Below are 20,209 nucleotides of genomic sequence, written 5' to 3' on the forward strand. Positions count from 1 at the left end.
CCTTTCCAGGGAGATGTGGACCCTAGTTCCGGCGTGGCTCTTCCACCCCTGGCGTAGACACTGATGTGGAAAGACACATATAGCAATGTCCATGGATATTACTTGCAGGATAAATCTCAGAACTGGGGGTATGTGATGTGGGATGCGTCTCGACTCGAGCGCACGGGCGCGAAGGAGATGTTGGTCCGGCAGTGGGAGGAGGCTAAACTTTATGAGGACCTCGATCCTAGAGATTTTCTGTGATGCTGATTTGCCTTTGAAGTCACGTACTTCATTTAATGTCTTCTATTCGTTTTCAAATTCATGGCGTCCCGTGTCAATATCAGCTTCCAGAGGCTGCACAAACATCGGCCGGAAAACCACTTTGTGCCCGATATATAACACAGTGAACAAAATGAGACTGAGGTAGTTGATAAAGAAGTCCGTGATACTAAACCTTGGAATAAAGGCCGTGAATCCCTGCGTGATGATGATCAAGATGTTGAAGAAAAGACCATACCACGACAGATAGGGCTGCCAGGTTGCCTTGTATGGCAGGATATTGCGAGAGATTCCACGGGCGTTCAACGCCCTCATAAATGCCAGATGGCAGATATTCAGCGACGACCAAGTGATAAACCCGGCCAAACCAGCAATCTGGAGCAGCCAGTTGAAGACCGTGCTGCCAGCATTTGACACATTCAAGAAGCCTAGCAACCCGAAAAGAGAGGTAAATGCAACGCTCCAATAAGGGACACCTTGTTTGGTTGTTCGCACGAAGAAAGGCGGCGCGAAGCCCTCGTGGGCTAATCCGACCAAAATGCGGCTGCCGCTGTAGACATTGGAGTTAGCAGCAGAAAGAACGACAGTCAACAGCACGGCATTAATTATGCTCGATAGCACATTGACGCCGGCACGTTTTGCAGCGATAACGAAGGGTGACGAATTCGCATTGTTGGCACTGGCACCGCTGCCTTCACTGGCGGTAAGACGCTCATCCGAGGATGGGACGACGATTCCGATAAAGAAAATCGTCAAAATAAAGAAAAACACAATTCGAAAGAATGTTTTGCGGATCGCCGACGGAATAGCTTTGCCCGGATTCTCGGTTTCACCCGCAGCTATACCGACGAGCTCGGTGCCCTGGTATGAGAACCCGGCTTTGATCAGAACAGCCCAAAATCCAACAAATTTGGCGATGGCAGTCTTGCTCTCATCCTCAATCAGATATGCGTTGAATGGGCCGGGATGCACCCAATACCGAAACCCGATATACCCTTCCTTGCCCGTTCCTGCGTTCATGCAAATAGCGAAAATCATGAATCCAATGACAGTGATAACCTTGATGGCTGACATCCAGAACTCTGCTTCGCCAAAGAAGCTGACCGGTAGCATATTCAGAATGATAATGAGCACCCAGAAGATAGCAATGAAGATCGCAATCGGAATGGTCTCGTTCCAGTATTGTATAATGAGACCGGTCGCGGTTAATTCTAGAGCAAAGGTCGATGCCCACGAGAACCAGTATATCCAGCCCATCGCGAATCCGAGGCTGGGATCGACCAATCGTGCGGCATATGAAGCAAAAGCTCCCGGGATGGGAAGATATGTCGCGACTTCTCCCAGCGCGGTCATGACTGAATAGACAAGGGAGCCGACAAAAATATATGCAATGAGAGCGCCGACGGGACCTGCGTTGGCGATTGCTGTCTCACTGCCAATGAAGAGGCCGGTTCCTATGGTACCCCCTATATAGAAGTCAGTAAGGGCGTGGCTGATATATTGATTGCTGTGGTTGATCCGCCTTACCAATTGCAATCATCTGCAGGTGTCGGCTTTTGAGCCTCCTTTTCAAGTCTGGCAATTCGTTCGGTTCATGACCGGCGTGCTTTTCGGCATCAACGTCACGCTCATTTTGGCGGCTGTGCCTTGGACTCCCCGAATGAGAATCTTCAATATGATTGTGTGTACTGGTGACCTCATCGTCGGGGCCCATCTCTGGTTATTTGGCGAAGGAAAAAGATGATCCGGAAAGAACGAGATAGTGGAAGGGCAAGACGAAAGAATAAAAGCAAGTCTTGCTTGCATGGCATCATTTAAGATGTATAGCTTCAGCATGTAAACACGCTTCCCTCCCCCGGCTTTTCTCCGTGGGGTCCCCGCAATTCGCCGGGCCGGTACAGAGCCCCTCCCCCGCGTTGTTCATATCCACAGCGAGTGCAAGAGAAAATGTGAGCGAATTGCTGTGTGGGGTTTGGTGGAGTGGGAATCGCACAGAGAACACCTTTGACCCGCCCGAGACTGAAGCTTGGAAAATATGGAGCCGAATGACGAAAGCTGTTGATGAGCAGGAAAACTCCCGGGCCGGTACCTACACCACGTAGAAATTATTGGGTAATGCGTGGATTGAATCCCCACGGATACTCCTCCATCGGCCAGACCTTCCTGAAGCAGAATAGCTCGCCATTACTCGGAACAAAGTCTCAACGTGTGTTTTTGACCGCACCAGCACCACACTCATGAGCTTCTTGGCTTTATGCCACGCCGCGTTGAGCATTGTTTCATCAAACGGCTGATCCATATAGAATTCTCATGCAATGTGCAACGTACATGAGACCACTCATTCTATGCCAAACACAAATCCAGTCGCCCAATGGCCACCCCCCAAGGGTCTTGGTTGCATCAAGTCCTCGATATCCTGACCATTTCCATCTTTCAACACACCCGATGGCCTGTCGCTGCTCTGGTAATCAAAAAATTTCCTGTATAGCTTGTCATAAACGACAACGTGTCCGTTTCCATCATTCCGCATATACCCCACCCCCAGCAATCGATCGGGCGAGGGAATCTTGTGCTCGAGGTCGGTCCGAGTGTCACCAGATTCAATCTCCTCGTACCTGTGCGTCAAGTCTAGAGTCAGCCATCCGCGGAAAGAGACTCACGAAGCGGAAAGGGCCAATGTGAGGACATACCAAGTCATAAAGTTTCCGTGCAATCTGATTTCACTCAAAGCTTGCTTGAGTTCAGTTGTGCTGATGCCATGGTCGGCGTTTTGCATCATGCCAATCATGTTCAAGAAAGGGTGTAAACCCATGTTCATCAGCTTGGCCATTGTGACAAAGGCGCAATTGCTGTCGAGGTGGTATGGATTCATGCTGTTGGCCAGAACGTATGGATGCGGCGAGGTGTACATTTGCGCGTGCGCGGCCACGTTCCAGTTATAATTGTATGCGGAGCCGAACAGAGTCACGGACCCCAAGTTCACTGCATCGACGGAGATGGTTGGCGTCGCTGCCGGATCGGTGTTTTCCACTGTTTTGGCAACTGGTTGAAGCGTGGTGGCCGTGGTCACTGGCGTGAATGTTACCGTGACTGGGTGGTCAATGCCGTCAATGTTCATGGTCTGCGGCGGCGCGGATACGGTCATGGTGGTCGTGATAGCCGAAAACCGTATCTCGCACGGTGAATCACATTTACTGGCGATGATAGCAGTGTCATCACGCTTTGCTCGTGGAGCGACATGATGATTGGAATCTGGAAAGGGGACCGCGAGTGCAAGCCCCGCGAGAGACACCAGGATAGTATGTGCCAGCATGATTGTAAGGAGTTGACACCTTCAGGTGCACACCCAGCAGGGGGGATTATAGAAGATGAACCCGGTGATAATAAAACAATCGAAAAGAAGCGACCACTATCAGAATCGGAACCATTTTTTTTTTAGATCAATCAGCCATATACTCAACCGGTCACCGAATACACCGCAGGTTCGGTCAAGTCCCGTGGGTGATGCAAGGGTGTCTCGGCATCGAAGAATCTACTCAGCCAGACTCCAGCATTTCGACTACGTGAGTGGCCCAGCGTGAGAAAGATGGCAGATGAAGGGTCCACTAGCAACGGCCCCCATCCGGCATGCCGGTTTTAGGGCCAGGAACCACAGCCTCAGCTCCACTATTCCTCGGCCCGAAGGCACATGGTTGGCTGGTGCCCCGCGATCGTCGTTACTCGAATGGGCAAATGGATCCATGAATATTGATTGTCACGAACGTTCTCCACGGCTCTAAATCCTCTGTACGCGGGATGATCTTTCGCCGCTGAAGACTTACTGTTAACTGCCTGTCGTCCTTGACTTGTTTCCTGGACTGCAAGTATACTCTCTGTTACAATCTCCTTTTCTATTTCGAGTATGACCTGGGTATCCGTGGCTTTGTGTAGCGCTCTGCTTTTGCAAGCGTTGCCTTCAAGTGCAGCAAGTTTTATTTCTTCGAATCGACGGCTGCCCGGGCCCAGCTCTGTGCAGTCGATTCCACCTCCAGGATACTCTGCGTCAAGAACTACTCAACCTGTAGTTCCTGTTGCCGCTGGTTCCTCGACGACATCCAAAGCCCCGGGGCAGAATCGCAGCACGGGTACAAAATCGCCCTCTGCAATCCCCGTGGCAAATTCCCAAAGGCTAGTGAATTCGGAGTATTTATCTAGGGGCTTTTCCAGCTCTTCAGAATCTCCTGCAAATCCTCCTATCACAGATAATGCGTCGTCCTCATCGTCCCCGGGCCGTTCTTCCGCAGGCGGTGCAAACAGCCCCTCCGCAGACAATACGTCGTCTGCACTCTCATCGGGTTCATCTTCAGGTTATTCATCGAATAGGCCTGCTACGGGCAATGCATCCAACTCCTCTTGGGGCAACTCAGCAGCTCCAACCGGGAGCCCAGGTTCGCTCACGCCCGCCTCAGAGTCTGTCGCATCAACTACTGTGACCGCGACCTCGGTTTCAATCGATACACTATCTACACCAACGGATAGCTCCGCCAAGGGAGTGGTCAGCAACCCCCAGGACTCCTCGGAATCGGTGACCTTCGTCAAGCAAGATATCCCGTCGGATCTGAAAGGTCACCTGCCGTCCGTCCCAGAAGGCAGTCTGCTCCCGATGACCTTGAACATTGGAGGTGTTCAAACCCCGGTGGTAGTTGACTCGACAGGTGGTATGGTGATTCCTCTGGGTGACGTGCCAGCCTGGTTGACGCCAGACCTTTTCCCTGCACCTGATAAAATTTCGAAAATGGATGATGGCAAAGATGACGATGAGAAAGGCGATGATGACCCGTCCTCTTCACATTCATCTTCCCCATCCTCTGCTTTGTTGTCTTCTAAATCGTCCGCATCTTCGTCGTGGTCTTCCTCGCCACCCCTGTCTCAGTCTCCGTCACAGACGTCGGCATCATCATCTTTTTCTAGCCAGTCAAGGAGTCGTTCCGCGAAGACGTCTATCTCCATTACAATCACCTACGATGTTGGCACTTTGACTGCTAATACTGTCGGCGGTTTGACGACCAATCCACCTTTATCTGGGTCTCTCCCTGTGTCCGCCAAGCTAAGTAAATCCTCCACGCGGGTCAAGGATACGCCAACCACCTCACCATTACCTACCCCTTCAAGCTCTTTTTCAGCTTCCTCTATGTCGTCGGCAGCATCTTCGGCCTCATCATCCTCTTTTGCCTCCAGTCCGACTCTGAACTGCCAGCAGAACATCCCAACAGATGGACCACTGCCATCTGACGTGGTGAATGCGCTCAACGCGAAAAACACCCTCCGATATGCCTGCAATGGAACTTTCAACAGTGGCTCCGGCGACTCCACCCACCAGGTGTTCAGTCATGGCGACTTGGCAGTCACCGTTATCCGAAGCAGCAGTGCCGTAGCCCTGACCCACTGCAAGAAGGCCTTCCAAGCCATCCAGGATACCTGTATCAACCAGAATCGAAACTACGGTGGTACCTACACCCAAGGCGACCAGACCTATATCATTGAGAATGGCAAATACCCCGAAAACCCACTTATCCTCGGCGAAGACAATGGTGCGACTACGCCTACACCCAAGGCACCACCCATGCCACACGAGACCGACGGCAACAACAAGGGTTCTTCGCTCTGCAAGAATCTCTCGGGGGCTTGTAAACGGGCATATCGGCAGTATGTGGATGACTTCCTGTACAAGGGCGAAACATCCTACGTCGCCTCGGCCGGCGACGCCGACCCTGTCAATTGGCTGCCTTTCGCAAACAATGGCTGCACCGCGATGTTCCGGTGCGACAATTACAACATTGGTCTCACGGGTGGCCAAATCAAGCAAGCGCAAGTTCTCTCTCTTTTCCTTTTGCTTTTCCTTTTTTGGCTTGTATGTGATCTTTTCCGGGAATTCTTTTGCTAATCTTCCGTGCAGTGTTGAGAATATGTACCAGACTGATCATGTTGAAGAGTGCGGCTCGACTTACCTTGATAATGGGTGTCATATCACCTTGAACGGGTGTCAGGATTGCAGGAGTCGTATTCCCTGCGATGTTATTCCGGAGGGAGGCACTCGCTATGGCTGCTATCATTGAAATGGGTGGGATTGAAATAGATCTGTGGTTATTATCGCAGTATAGACTGCCCCCCGAGGTCATTTTCGTACTTTTCGTCTTAGTGACCTAATAATGTTTTCTTCAATCTGTCTTCTGTCTCTTGCTTGGTTTCTTCCCCTGATTTTCACTGTTATCCAGCCACCCGAACCTTTCTTTCCATGCACCACTCTTCACTTCCTCATCGTCTCCGTGCAAGCCAACGTCATATGCATTCTTCATGCTGTCGAGACATATCTGCCGCCGCTTATCAAAATCAAACATCGGCTTCGGATATACCTTCCCATGCTGGACCGAGTCGGTGCCATCCCCAGTCACACGACATCCCCATTTCTTCTGGTCTGCTATGGGGGCTTTCCAGGGCTCATAGATATACTTCTTGTCAAACTGAGATAGCTCCGGGCAGTGATGCCGGATGAAAAGACCCTCGGGATCCCACTTTTTGCCGAATGCCACTGGTGAGTAGCAGCGATAGAACTGGGAAAAGAATGCTGTGCAAGACAGCCACATCCAATTGCCCACATTACAGGCAGTTTCATCTGGTTTCTCTGTTAAATTATGAATACCCACTGTCAATGCAAAAGAAAACTCACGGTCCAGAAGTAGTTCCTCGAATACTTCGGCGCCTCGCTCCCAGCTCACGTAGCAACCTCCCCGAGTTAAGAAGCATGCCACGCTATGTCTTCCGAGATGATGAATCCACCCCTCGCGTCTTAGCTGCCGCATTAATGCATCAATCCATGGAAATCCTGTTCGTCCTTCCTTCCAGCGTTGGAACCAGATTTCCGCTTCGTCTGAGTCTTTGTGGTAATTCTCATTCTCTGAATCATTGCCTTGGGGATCGCTTGATTGCAAGTGCCAGTCAATAAATCTGATAACTGGGTTTCCATACGTCCGAGCAAAACGATGGCCAATAGCTGCCTGGGCGGCAAAGTACATGTCGCGGAACAGCAGCTGGCCTGGGATATTGGTGGGAATTGACGAATTGTTTTTCTTTTGCTTCTTTCGCTTTTCCAGAACGGATTGCACATCCCACCAAAACTTCCGCACTGACAAGGATCCAAAGTGTAAATGTGGAGAGAGCAGTGTCGTGGACTGCGGTTCAAAGGCTGCCGGGGAGGTATTGGGTTTCTCGAATGTACCGACATACTCCTCGTTCTGGATGTGGCTGCCCAGAAGATTCAGTGCCGCTGTCTCTCCACCCCGATGGGGTGATTCAGCCTGCGAAGGATCAATGCCAATTTCCTCCATCGTGGGAACCGAAAAGTTCTTTTGTGGTCCCATGATATGTGAATACTGCTTGTCGCTGGTTGTGCGGTGAACGGCATTAAGATCTAGGTTGGCGTCCGCCATGTCCTGCTGAAGATTGCTGAGGTCCATCTTGCCCTCGTCCCAGGGATCGGGAATGCTGGTAGGCGACTCAAGCGGCTTTTCCGGCTGTCCGTTGTTGATTTTCTCAGCGGCCTTTTGGACTTGCGTCATACTCATAGTTGGCTTGCCGCCATTCTTTCGAACAAGATGATCAGGATCGAATAGGTTGCGACCCATTCTGACAATGACTTCGACGCCTGCATCTTCGGCCAGACGGGCTACTTCATTGTCGCGATCTCGGGCGTAGGCGTCGGTGTCATTCTCGAACACGAGATGGGTCACTTGCCATTGTTTCCAGAGCTTGGGCAAGACTGTTTGCGGTGCCTCGCGCACAAGCCAGAGCTTTTGTTTCGGGTTCAGTTTGCTATAGGACTGAGACAGATCACTCTGGCATTCAAGAAGAAACTTCCAGCGATTCGGCCCAACGCGAGCCCGGTAAACATAGTGAGGATCCCAGGTCCAGACCGGAATAAAAACGGCAGGCTTCAAGGCCAATGCAGCGTGGAGTGCTGGTGAATCGTGGAGGCGCAGATCGGTTCGGTGCCAGTATAGGACCACGGGGTTGGAAGGAGAAGGTTTCATATGGAATATTGTGACTAGAACAGAGATGCCTGCCCAAAACAGCTTGAGATCGGATTCCTGGGCTTTTGTAGCAATCGGTTCTTGGTCAATTCCTGATTTTGAAAATCTCAATAATCGCAACCATCTTCGATCCCAAATCGCGTGACGTCACCACATGAGATCTCCGATGCAAGGGTCTACTCATTCCACGCGATGAATTAATAAACCAACCTCTGAATATTCACGCTGCTAATTAAACCATATACTTGGAAATTAGTTTAATTATACTCTCCATCGTCAGGTTGCCGAGACGATTAAGAGTCTATAGCACAACAAATCTCATCTCATGATTAAGCTCTTGACCAAATATACTTGAAGAGAGCCTCAACAACAAAGAAAAATTTTGGGGCAAAATCTGGGAAGATAGGACGTCAAGCAGAAACTCCAACTACAATGTGGTAATGAATATTTATCAAAGGAAGATAAACGTTAATGCTACTAATTGCGGCGTTGGGTGTCCAAGGCATCCTTGAAGTATAACGCCAGTTTGGCAATTCTCATCCTCGTCTTGTGCCATTTTCTAATATAAGAAAGCGAGTGACAAATGAATTCATTCAACATATTTCCTAACAGGTCTTGGACTACACTTTTATAAAACTAGCCTGTCTCGCATGACTCGTGGACACATACAGGCGAACATCGTTGCCAAAATAGGGCAGATCAAGCTCGATCTAAGACCCAATCTAACGATAGCCAGCAGTCGTCAAAATTGGCCCCATTAAAGGCAGATCGTCCTTGTCAGTCCACGCTTGAACGTTTCATATCAGCCCTCTGCCCAAAGGTCAAGCTCAGTATACGGGAGGTGCATTGACTCAATGAAGATTCTACAAGGCATTTCCGTCCCCAGAGATCTAGTTACCTCAAGACAACTGGATATACACATATAAGGAAATGGTTCATTCAAAGAAAAAGACACTGCCACCGTATATACAAAATATGTAACAAGAAACCCAATATCGGAACAAAAGAGGCGTTGTCGAGCGAGATTTGTAAAAGTCTTCTGTTTATCCAACACCTTGTGATAGCTTTATAAACACATCGCATGGTAGGGTCCTGGCTTTCTAGCTAGTGCAGTGAGGGTCATCAGCGGGCCAGCATCCTCCATCTTTGACACATCCATGAGGACACCACTAATTTCTATATGGTTAGCATCTTGTGCAATGGACATTCTCCCAGGAAGAAGGAAGGAGTAATGCTTACGTCTTGAGGCTCAGCCACGGGGTTGGCAGCGGCCATTGCAAACAGAGCAACGACCATGGTGGAGAGAGTAGCGAAGACCTTCATGCTGTTGAAGTTGCTAGTTTCTTGGGAGTAACTGTATTTGGAAGATTTGGGACAGTGAATATAATAGAGAAAGGCTGATTTGGTCCTGAGGGAGTGAGATTGGCGAGGATTTCTCGTACTCTTTATACCTCAAGCATAGGTTTGCGAGGATAGACTAAGAACGAAGCAATTCATCCCCAATTGCTTACATCGTAAGATGATGTCAACAAGGCTCTCATCCCCCAGGTTCTACATGATACTTTTGTATAGAATGCGCGTCACGTCGTCTTCACAGTGTCGGGTAACTTACTTTGTAAACTTTGCGATAGAGTCAAACAAAGTCCTGGTCCAACTACGTAGCTATGTTCTCCACCATGATCCTTGTGTGCCCTGTCGAAGTTAGTTGATCCCCATCGACGAGCCGATCCTTTCGCCCCATCTCACCCCTTCATATACGAGAAAAGGCAACGATGATACGGGGCAATGGGAATACCGGGGCAATGACGCGGCGGCAGTGGCTGAGTCGCACTAAATTAGGCACACCTGAGATTCTCAGACTGGCAGGCTAAGCTGTCCAAAGCGTTGATCTCAACAGTGCAGAGTGTTTTCTTGGTTACTAATGTCTGACCCTGGGCCCCGTTGGGGCCCTCTCCACGGGGCGCACCCCATGGAGAAGGTCTCGCGAAAAGGATCCTGGGGTAAGAAATAGAGAGTGAGTTAGTTTGAGACTTAATGATAATGACAGCAAGTCAACGGAAAAAGTATAGGCATTCTGGAGCTCCATCCCCAGTTGTCTTGCCCCCTCGTTAAGCCGTTTCTGCTTGAACAAGAGAATCCTCGGCACGTTCCCCAATTCTGACCCCGTACAGGAATATCACACAGCATGAGATTTTCCACGCCAAGAATGAGGCATTTGCTGTTGTCATGCTGATCGGATAGCAGGTCCAAGTAGAAGGCTACTAGATGTGATGCGAGTGCCCACGTCAGCATCGTCATTCCGTGGATACTTGCTTAGTCTTCACTTCATTTCCAACAAATGGAGGGACTAGGTGATGAAATATGCGTTCATTCATAGTAGCTAAGAATCTGTATTAGTTCTTGGTTTGTGCATTGCGGAGATAGAGTTGAGCTTACTGACTTACTACGAGTCATGCTTAGTCTACTAGTACAAAAGCACCCCACTAATAAGCTGGTATATTGGTTATGGTTTGAATTCAATTTAATACCCTATAAACCACTATCCACAATGCATATTATTGCATAAAGCCAAGCATAGGTGTCTCTGTGTTGTTGGGTTTAGAAACGGACGCTCTTATTAGTCTCCAACTCAAGAATCTATAGAATTCAAAGTCCGAAGCCACCTCCCTCTGACTGAACTTGGAGGACAATACTCCTTAGCTACTTCGCTCTTTAAATGGGCCATCCCATCGCTATTCAATTCATTTCCCCTCTTAACTGGGAGTAAATGCGATTTCCTAAGGAGAGCTAAAGAATGTTGATCATTCGCTTTCTTTCAACACATGATCCCACCCAAGATCGCAAACCGGCCCAACCGCTATCTAGTGGCCATGGGGAAAAAGTAGAGCGCGAAGATATTAAACATGAGGGGGTCAGTGAGAAGAAACACGAAGGAATGCATCAGTTACCGAGCCGAATGAAGCTAAGAAAATGGATATAAGAAAAAGGTTGCGCGAGCTGTTGAAGCCAGCTTTCAATATGTTGTTGAGAAAACCTAGCTCCGCTGGCAATTTTTCTGGAGCCGAGAGTCAAAATTGCACGTCAAAGAAAAAAAGAAAGAAAAACAAACATGGGAAGCAGGCTGATCGCTTAGAGAGGGCCTCAGTGCGCGGGACCCGCGGCCACCGAGAGGCTGATCTATTGCCCTATTCAGGAAAATATAGATGCGTGTGATTGGGGTTCACGACAAGAATGAGATATACCATTGGTACGCTCCAGTGGATTCCAATGCTCGTTTAAATTGTCGATCATGAAGAAACTTATATCTGCTCAGGGTCCCAAACCGTGGATTGTTTGAGAAAGAAATTGCCTGAACTTCAATTTACATTATACTCTCACCATGTCTCAAAAGCACCCCGAGTCGCCTCCTTTCTTCGACTTCATAGTGACCCCAGAAGCCTTGCAAGCTCCTGCGAGCAAGGATTGCGGAGTTCGAACTACCACGGTAAGTAAAGTTGGTTATCTTTATTATCTTTACCCCGGGGAGCATACTTCTCATGCTTTTCATGGCGCACTCGTTTACAGTCTCCCGCCATCAAAAATGCCCCGTTGCCTGCAGATGGCCCCGGCAATGACTCGTGGTCCAATACTCTACTTCTATTCCTGTTGACCTCCATTCCGTGGTTCATATCCTACTGTCTGGGTGGCGGTCTATACGTCACCGTACTCGTCGCGCTATGCACTGCTATCCCAATCCTCATGGCTTTCTGGACAATCTTCTCTTCCATGTCTCCCCGAATGAACGAAAAAGCAAAGCTTCCGGGTCGGCCTGTGGAGCATTACATCCATTTCCACAGGGAAAGCGATCGCGCCAGATACAGCGGTAGCAAGAAAATCCCCATCGAAGTATTCTACGAAAAGTACTTTAGATGCGAGGTGGAATTCAAGAACGGGGACTGTCTAGAGAGTCTCGAATACCGACACGATTGGGCAAGCTTCAGTTTCTCCTGGGGCGTATTCCGCCACTTTTTGCTGGGGTTTGTTCCCGAGCTTCTTGTTCATTCCCGCTCTCAAGGTAACGCTTACCACATGTGGACCCCATTCATGACCCTGTTTATTCAAGGAAACAACAAAAACCAAATGGCTAACATATATGACCAGACGAGGAACAGGTGAGCGGCAATTACGACCGAGGCGACGACTTCTACGCGTGGTTCCTCGGCCCTCGCATGATCTACACTTCTGGTATCATCGGCGACATCAACCAGGAGGAATCCCTCGAAGACCTTCAAGATAACAAATTAACGGCTGTCTGTGAGAAGATTGGCCTGCAACCGGGAGATTCTATGTTGGACATTGGCTGTGGATGGGGAACTCTGGCTACTTTTGCCAGCGTTCATTACAAGGCCCATGTCACTGGCGTAACCCTTGGCCGCAACCAGACAAAATGGGGCAACACGACTCTTCAAAATGCCGGTATCCCCGAGTCTCAGAGTAGGATACTTCGCATGGACTACCGTGACTCACCTCGTAACCCAGGAGGATACAAGAGAATCACCAGTCTGGAGATGTCGGAACATGTGGGCATTCGCCATTTCCGTGGATTTTTGAGACAAGTTCATGATATGTTGGATGATGACGGTGTCTTCTATTTGCAATACTCTGGTCTACGCAAGTACTGGCAGTACGAGGATTTGATCTGGGGCCTGTTCATGAACAAATATGTGTTCCCTGGTGCAGATGCAAGCACGCCCCTTGGCTGGGTTGTGGATCAGCTCGAAGCAACCGGCTTTGAAGTCAAGGGTATTGATACCGTGGGTGTGCACTATTCTGCAACTCTTTGGCGCTGGTATCGCAACTGGCTTGGCAATCGCGAGAAGGTGGAGGCCACTTACGGGCCGAAATGGTATCGGGTGAGTATCTCGTCTTGGAATTCGTGGTGGAGCTTGCTAATGTGTGAGCTAATGTGTGAATAGATCTGGGAATTCTTCCTTTCTTGGGCTACTATTGTTTCTCGTCAAGGTGGGGCAACATGCTACCAGATCGTGCTGGTCAAGAATATCAATTCTACTCATCGTGTGGAGGGCATTCCCAGCCAATTTGGCATTTCGGGTGCCATTCGATCGGCCGTTGAGAAAATGGGCAAGATGCCTCGAGCATTTATTCCTTAGGTAATTGCTCGCAGAGCATCGTGGTCTGCTTGAGATTGAAAACGCTCAGCAGAATTTCTAATTGGATTGTTGAGGGGGGAAGTGCGTTTGATATTGATTGAAACATCTCCAACGAAACAGGGTCAAGTTATATAGAGGATGTGTACACCCCAACAGGGACGTGATCTTTGCATTTGTGCGCTCAGGACTCCTAACCCTGCCCATCGTCCTCGCCGAGGCATTTGCCGGCATGATTACGGGCGCCACAATCCACCACACCGGACGATATCTCGAGCTAATCTGGCTGGGGCTGATCATGATGGCCATCGGCAATGGGCTATACATCAACTTCAACAGCTCCTCGTCACTTGGAGAAATCGTCGGTTACCAGCTACTCAGCGGCTTCGGCGCTGGGTTCGTCTTCCAGACCCCCATCATTGCCATCCAGGCCATGGTATCGCAAGAAGAAACCGCCACGGCAACGGCGACTCTCGGCTTTATTCGGAATATGGCGACCGCGTCGTCGATTGTTATCGGTGGTGTCGTGTTTCAGAATAGTATGGGGCGTATGCATTCGAAGCTACTGGCCACTGGGATGTCTGAGGCCTTGGCAGCGCAGCTTTCTGGTGACTCGGCAGCGGCGAATGTTGAGACTATCAAGACGATCATGGACCCGGCTCAGCTGGGCGCTGTGAAAGAGGCTTTCTCGTGGAGTTTGCGGAATATGTGGGTTATGTATACGTGCATGTCCGCCGTGGGGATCTTGTTTTCTGGTTTTATTCTCAAGACGCAGTTGAACAAGGAGCATGTGGAAACTCGGACGGGGCTCAATCTTGAGAAGCAGCCTGTTGTGGAGAATGTGCAGTCTCCTTCGGTCTGAAACTGTGATTGTTATCGTTGAGGCGAGCCAAACATGCAAGACTTGGGCTAGATTTTAAAATAAGAATACTTGTTCAATAAATGAATTGAAGGTTATATGTACAGTATGAACAATAAAGGATTATCATGTGTGTGGATGGCAGAAGTCGGTGCTGACCACGGAATCAAGGAAATATAGGCAAAAGACGATAACAGAAAAGGATATTAAACACGATAAAAGAAAAAGAAAAAGAAAAAGAAAAGATGGTAAGTAGAAGCCTCCACTTACTGCGTCGAGCAACGACCACCAACCTCACAAACGACAGAAAGATCCCCGACGCTGTGACCCACCCAGACCTTGATACCCTTGCCGTGCACAGGAGCTTTCCAGTCCTGCACCTTGGTATCCCACACACTGACATCCTTGCGAGAGATATCCAGGGTGAGAGTCTCACTCTGTCCGGGAGCCAGCTCTTTCGTCTTCTCGAACTGGCGCAGCTGCAGCGAAGGTGTATCGAGTCCCAAGTCCTTGGGCAATTCAACGTAAAGCTGCGCAACAGCTCGGCCACGGCGTTTGCCTGTATTTTGAACCTGCACCTTCACGGAGAAGGCGACATCGAACAGTGCGGGATTACCTCCTTGGCCACCACCGGCGCGGGGGGCAGGCTGGGGTGTGGTGGTATAGCCATCCGGGTAAGGGTACTTGTCTTTAGCGGAGATGGACTCTGGGTGGTCCAGGTATGGGTAGAGATAGCGCCAGATGCGGGTAAAATGAGTGGACGACCACGAGACTTCGGAGGCATCTGGGATCTTGGTACTGTATGTCGGTGTTGCGCCCTTGGACGGTCGTGCTGAAGGGTAGGCGCTGTCCAAGGGGGTGACCTTGGACAATGTTGGTTTAGAGAAGTTGAATGTGGTGTACGAGAGCCCATGGCCGAAGTGGTATCGAGGCGTTACATTGGCCTTGAGGAAGTGTCGATAGTCCACATAGAGTCCCTCGGTATAAGTGTCTTGAATTTGCCCGAAAGGCTGTTTGATCAAGCTCACGCTGTCCGGATAGTCGGATTCGCTGCGTGGGATCGTGTAGGGTAAGTGACCGCTCGGACTGTAGGCGCCAAATAATACATCGACGAGCGAGTTGCCCGCTTCCTGACCCGGCAGATACGCGACGACAACCGCTTTGACGGATTTCAGGTCGATCCATTCATCCATAATAATAGGGCCGACTGTGTGCACGACGACCACGACATTGGAGAATTTCTCGGCGGCCGCCTTGACGAGTTTGTCGCCGTCATGCCAGGCATATAGGCCAGCTTTAGTGCGGTCGCCAGGGTTGTCTTCCACAGTGATGTAGTTTTCGCCGGAGTCCGCATTGATGAACACAACAGCGATGTCGTTGGCGTTTGCCGTGACGTCCGACGGAAACGAGTCGGTGATATAGAACTGGGCATTCTTGGAGACGTTGGCAATGGCCTTCTGCGGTGTAATGAGATACGGTAGCCTTGCGGTGCCACTGCCCCATCCCATCGTCAGAACACCCTTGTCGCATCCTTGGTCGCTGCATTTGTTGAGGCCGTCTGGGTTGCCACCAGCGTCTTGGCCAAATATCTTTAAGGAGTCGTTTCGTCGCAGCGGGAGAAGATTCTTCTCGTTCTTCAGCAACGTGATGGCCTCGCGGGCCACAGCTCGTACTGTGACATTGTGGTTGCCCTGTACATCAACATATTGGTTGACGACCCCTGAAGGAGAGACAAGAGCGCCAGGGTACAGGGAACCAGTCCGGTCTTGAGTGTTAGTAGAGAAATTCGGGAGGGGGTAGTCTTTGTCCTGGCCCAACTTGTACCATGTCGCAAGGATTCGAGTGACCTTGAGTCTAGTCAGTTTTGCCGTTGAACAGTTGAAACGGCGTGGATGTCACTTGCCATATCATTCAAACGGCTGACCGGTACACTGCCATTTAGAACAGACTTCGACAGCTCGGATGCCCAGTAGCTGTCCCCGAAGAGAGGGACGGCACCGTCACCCGGCATGCTCATGTCGAGGCCAGCTAGCGCGGATCCCACGCCACTGTAGTGACCCAGCCAATCGGTCATGACAAATCCTTGGAAGCCGAGCTCATCCTTGAGGATCCCATTCAGAAGCTTGCTGTTTTGGCTGCACGCAGAGCTGTTCACCTACTTTATATCAGCAAGAGTCCTCACAGAGAACAAGAAGACGACACTCACATCATTATAGGCGGTCATCAAAGAGCCGACACCTGCTCGGACGCCTTCGGCAAACGGCCAGAGGTACAACTCATGCAAAGTCCGATCATCGATGTTCGAGGAATACCCCTTGGAAACAACGCTGCTCATGCGGTACATTTCTTGCTCGTTGCCAATGAAATGCTTCAGAGCCGCAATTGCCCCGGTGCTCTGCATACCCTTAATGGTCTGCGCACCACCAATAGCCTGCAGCGTAGGATCCACGCCAAACGTCTCCCAACTGCGTCCCCCACGCGGCTTGCGTCCGATCGGTCCCACCGCCGGACCCAGAAGTACATTAACACCTTTTCCCCGAGCCTCTTCGCCTAGCCCCACTCCACGGGCATACATGAGCTCCTTGTTAAATGTGGCGCCCACGGTAATTCCCGGAGGAAACGCGGTGTTATGATCCGAGTTCCGTATCCCCAGCGGCGAATCCTGGAGACAGATATTGGGGATCCCGAACCGAGGCGCGCTGCCGGTTTGGCCGACACAGGGGCCCATGAAGAAACCCGTGCCGCTGGTCATGTTGACCTTCTCTGCCAGGGTCATGTTGCTGACCACTTTCTGGGCCTTTTCATACGCGTCGCTCCAGTCGGACAGCCACCCGCCCGGCGGCGTGGGATAATAGGGGGGCGATGCATAGTCCCTGGAGTCTGAGTCTCGTTGATCCAGGTGTACAGAGCTGTGGTCGCCATCCGGCACGGGGGATGCGAGTGCGACCTGCGCCAACAAGGGGACTAGGGCCAGACGGGTCCAGTGTGCCATTGTTGTGACTGGAGAAGTCCCAATGCCTGGTCAGAAGGATGCAGAAAGACAGAGCCTCATTCTAATTGAAGAATTCACCGCTCAGTCCGTTTAAATGACCGAGGGACAGTGCCCGAAGAGGAGAACAACGGAGAAGATGCCGTGTCCACGTGCTTTATTTGGGTGAATTCTTGACATCGCAGGCCGATCCCTGTGGGAAACTAACGATAGTCATGGGCTCGCTTGCATAGCCGAGTGACAATTGCTCGGAATTCGCAATGCTCATAGGGCACCGGCAAAAGTCTGGCGCGCAGGATTCAAAGTTGTGCAAGTGTTCGCGGCATCGTCTGTGAGCGACTCCCCACCGAGGATTATCCCTGCCTCATAAGGGAATCCGTCAGGGGTAGCAACACCCAAAATTGGCAAAGGCGCCGATGAGGAATTCCCCTGAATCATTGACATCACTTGGAAGACCGAGGATTACCCGGTTCCACCATCGCAGTCTATGAGGACATCACCACGCATCAGGAACATAAGAGTCTACAGGGGGTTCACGGTATCCGTATAATCCAATTGAATTGTATACAAGTGTCGATCACTTCATGTCCGCATCCTTTAGGCCTTGGTGTATCTCAGGTACGGCTTCACCTCGCGCACCTCGCCAAACTTCTTCTTGGCGTCAGGGGTCGACACGGAGGGGGGCACGATGACGTCGTCGCCCACCTGCCAGTCGATCGGGGTCGTGACACCCTTCTTGTCACCGGTCTGCAGCGAGTCAATCACGCGCAGAACCTCAGCAGAGTTGCGGCCCGTTGAGGCAGGGTACATCATGGTGAGGCGGATTTTCTTGCTGGGGTCGATGATGAACACGGAGCGGATGGTGAAGGCAATGCCCTTCTGGGCGATGTTGTCCAAGTCCTGCTGGTCGATCATGTCGTAGAGGAAGGCGACCTTGCGGTCGGCGTCGGCGATGATGGGGAATTGGACGTCCGTGGAGGCGACTTCGTTGATGTCCTTGATCCAGTCGCCGTGGGAACCGATGTCGTTGGCGCTCTGGAGTGACGCGGGGTCAGCTACGCCATTTCGCGCAATGCAAGACCAAACAAAGGGGTATTAGGCACGAACCAGTCCAATCATCTTGACACCACGCTTCTCAAATTCATTTTTCAGCTTCGCAAAGGCGCCGAGTTCGGTGGTACACACGGGGGTGAAATCGGCCGGGTGCGAGAACAGGATGGTCCAGCTGTCGCCGATGAAGTCGTGGAAATCGATCTCGCCCTTGGTGGTCAGTGCCTTGAAGTTGGGAGCTATGCAATTGAATTAGCATTGGGATCATGCAACAGCTTTCTGTCTTCGGGACTATACCGGTCGACCCCAAGCGCAGACGCGGCTGCTCTTGGGCGGGCGCGGCAAAGAACCGACGGAATGCGGGCTGGGTACGGGGCAGGGAGAGACGGGCCCATGGCGCAGCCTTCGGGGCCGCTGTGAATGCACGGAAAGCCATCTGGGGGGCGATCATGGAAGCCATGGTGAGTGTTGAAAGGACAAAAATGCAAAGGCCGAGGGGAGATGACTTCATCGAAGTATCCACTAGTTCACCGCATACGGTAACCACAACAGAAGTATAAGAGACGAAAAGTAGCATACCCTTGAGCATCCTCAGTACCTCAGTTTCCATTCTATGCTGCACTAAAGATAGCAGGGGTTATATGTATAAGCCGACAAAGTCGGCAGATGACATTGTACTAGAAACTCGACAAGCATAGGTTACATTATTATGTCCAAGGAAGGCATTCAGGACATCAGACCATATTCTTTCATCTCAGCCATGCGACAATCATGCCTCATACTTTACAGCGCAAACAGAGCGGCCGCAACAGCAACGCCTCCAATCACAGCGCCCTCAGCCGTGGCAATGGGCATGGCGGCATTGGTAGACCAGCGGTCGCCAGAGTCCGTGGCGGTGGGGTTGGCATCGTTGGTCGAGGGGCTCGTGCGGCGAGCCGAGGACGACGCAGCCGAAACGCGGCTAGAATAGTCGCTGGCCGACAGAGGGACCTTGTCGATGCAGGAAGAGATGGCCGAGGTGTGGGCATTGTGGGCGGCAGTGCGCACGCTGCTGGCAGCGGTACGGACGTCGTTGACACCAGTCGATCCGCTGCAGAATGGGAAGCAGTCCGAGAAGGTGGGCACGGCATCGGGGATGGTGTCAGTCACAGCGTCGGCGACTTCGTGGTCAACAACGCAGCAGTGGGGATCGTCGGTGTCGAGGTACAGAGTGCCGTAGCAGCAGTTCCGGACTCCACGGTAGTCGGTGGGACGCCAGTCGACGGGGCATCGGTGGTCGTCCTGGAGGCTATTAGTTGTGTACTATATTTAAGCACAATGAAGGGTTGGGAGCACACATTTGTGTCGGCCCGCGCGGTTGTCGCAAGGCAGATGGCAGCGGAGAGGAGGAAAGCCTGGTAGAACTGCATTTTGATGTTTCGGAAGCAGTAGGAGGATATTTCAAGGGCTTCAAGGTAGTTTGGTAGTTTGGTAGTTTAGACTGCGGCTTGGTACCCTCATTCTGCGGTGCAATGCCAGATCTTTATACTTGGGCGTTCCCAACGACTTCTCTAGTCTGATGTCAATGCGTTTCACTTTCTTCCGGACAATTGCTACCTGAATAGATGTATCAACATTGCACATCTTGGACAAGACATGACGAGTCATCAACTACCAAAGCACCCAATCACCACTGCACTCGAATTGTGGTCGAGAGAGCTCCCCAGCTTCATGGGCGTTGATCATTGCCGCATCGATAGTATTGTCGATCACAGATGCGAGGGTGTTGCTGCAGGTACAGTAAGGGGCCGAGGGACAATGGACAGCGGCTAAATAAAACAGAAATACTTTCCAAGTC

At 50.9% G+C, this 20,209-nt stretch overlaps 9 protein-coding genes across 9 annotated transcripts; 3 read left to right on the plus strand and 6 right to left on the minus strand.

The window, feature by feature from the left end:
• Positions 1 to 285: 285 nt before the first annotated feature.
• On the minus strand, positions 286 to 1,975 carry NUU61_002723 (uncharacterized protein; the record flags this gene model as incomplete). The annotated part of the gene is made up of 2 exons (XM_056653305.1): positions 286 to 1,727; positions 1,789 to 1,975. The coding sequence occupies 2 exons, from the start codon at positions 1,973 to 1,975 to the stop codon at positions 286 to 288; spliced, it is 1,629 nt and encodes a 542-aa protein (XP_056514372.1).
• A 942-nt stretch (positions 1,976 to 2,917) lies between these two features.
• On the minus strand, positions 2,918 to 3,574 carry NUU61_002724 (uncharacterized protein; the record flags this gene model as incomplete). Its single annotated transcript, XM_056653306.1, has 1 exon — positions 2,918 to 3,574. The coding sequence occupies one exon, from the start codon at positions 3,572 to 3,574 to the stop codon at positions 2,918 to 2,920; it is 657 nt and encodes a 218-aa protein (XP_056514373.1).
• A 588-nt stretch (positions 3,575 to 4,162) lies between these two features.
• Positions 4,163 to 6,356, plus strand: NUU61_002725 (uncharacterized protein; the record flags this gene model as incomplete). The annotated part of the gene is made up of 2 exons (XM_056653307.1): positions 4,163 to 6,060; positions 6,197 to 6,356. The coding sequence occupies 2 exons, from the start codon at positions 4,163 to 4,165 to the stop codon at positions 6,354 to 6,356; spliced, it is 2,058 nt and encodes a 685-aa protein (XP_056514374.1).
• Positions 6,357 to 6,458: 102 nt separating this feature from the next.
• Positions 6,459 to 8,327, minus strand: NUU61_002726 (uncharacterized protein; the record flags this gene model as incomplete). The annotated part of the gene is made up of 1 exon (XM_056653308.1): positions 6,459 to 8,327. The coding sequence occupies one exon, from the start codon at positions 8,325 to 8,327 to the stop codon at positions 6,459 to 6,461; it is 1,869 nt and encodes a 622-aa protein (XP_056514375.1).
• Positions 8,328 to 11,706: 3,379 nt separating this feature from the next.
• Positions 11,707 to 13,477, plus strand: NUU61_002727 (S-adenosyl-L-methionine-dependent methyltransferase; the record flags this gene model as incomplete). The annotated part of the gene is made up of 4 exons (XM_056653309.1): positions 11,707 to 11,811; positions 11,892 to 12,381; positions 12,468 to 13,219; positions 13,364 to 13,477. 4 exons carry the CDS (start codon positions 11,707 to 11,709, stop codon positions 13,475 to 13,477), a joined length of 1,461 nt encoding a protein of 486 aa, XP_056514376.1.
• Positions 13,478 to 13,706: 229 nt separating this feature from the next.
• On the plus strand, positions 13,707 to 14,336 carry NUU61_002728 (uncharacterized protein; the record flags this gene model as incomplete). The annotated part of the gene is made up of 1 exon (XM_056653310.1): positions 13,707 to 14,336. One exon carries the CDS (start codon positions 13,707 to 13,709, stop codon positions 14,334 to 14,336), a length of 630 nt encoding a protein of 209 aa, XP_056514377.1.
• A 263-nt stretch (positions 14,337 to 14,599) lies between these two features.
• On the minus strand, positions 14,600 to 17,325 carry NUU61_002729 (beta-glucosidase; the record flags this gene model as incomplete). Its single annotated transcript, XM_056653311.1, has 3 exons — positions 14,600 to 16,180; positions 16,258 to 16,488; positions 16,540 to 17,325. The coding sequence occupies 3 exons, from the start codon at positions 17,323 to 17,325 to the stop codon at positions 14,600 to 14,602; spliced, it is 2,598 nt and encodes an 865-aa protein (XP_056514378.1).
• Positions 17,326 to 17,919: 594 nt separating this feature from the next.
• Positions 17,920 to 18,832, minus strand: NUU61_002730 (peroxiredoxin; the record flags this gene model as incomplete). Its single annotated transcript, XM_056653312.1, has 3 exons — positions 17,920 to 18,357; positions 18,430 to 18,611; positions 18,670 to 18,832. 3 exons carry the CDS (start codon positions 18,830 to 18,832, stop codon positions 17,920 to 17,922), a joined length of 783 nt encoding a protein of 260 aa, XP_056514379.1.
• Positions 18,833 to 19,155: 323 nt separating this feature from the next.
• Positions 19,156 to 19,781, minus strand: NUU61_002731 (uncharacterized protein; the record flags this gene model as incomplete). The annotated part of the gene is made up of 2 exons (XM_056653313.1): positions 19,156 to 19,660; positions 19,708 to 19,781. 2 exons carry the CDS (start codon positions 19,779 to 19,781, stop codon positions 19,156 to 19,158), a joined length of 579 nt encoding a protein of 192 aa, XP_056514380.1.
• Positions 19,782 to 20,209: the final 428 nt, after the last annotated feature.

This window comes from Penicillium alfredii (assembly GCF_028826965.1).
Source record: "Penicillium alfredii strain IBT 34128 chromosome Unknown utg000004l_segment0_segment0, whole genome shotgun sequence".
Classification (NCBI taxonomy): domain Eukaryota; kingdom Fungi; phylum Ascomycota; class Eurotiomycetes; order Eurotiales; family Aspergillaceae; genus Penicillium; species Penicillium alfredii.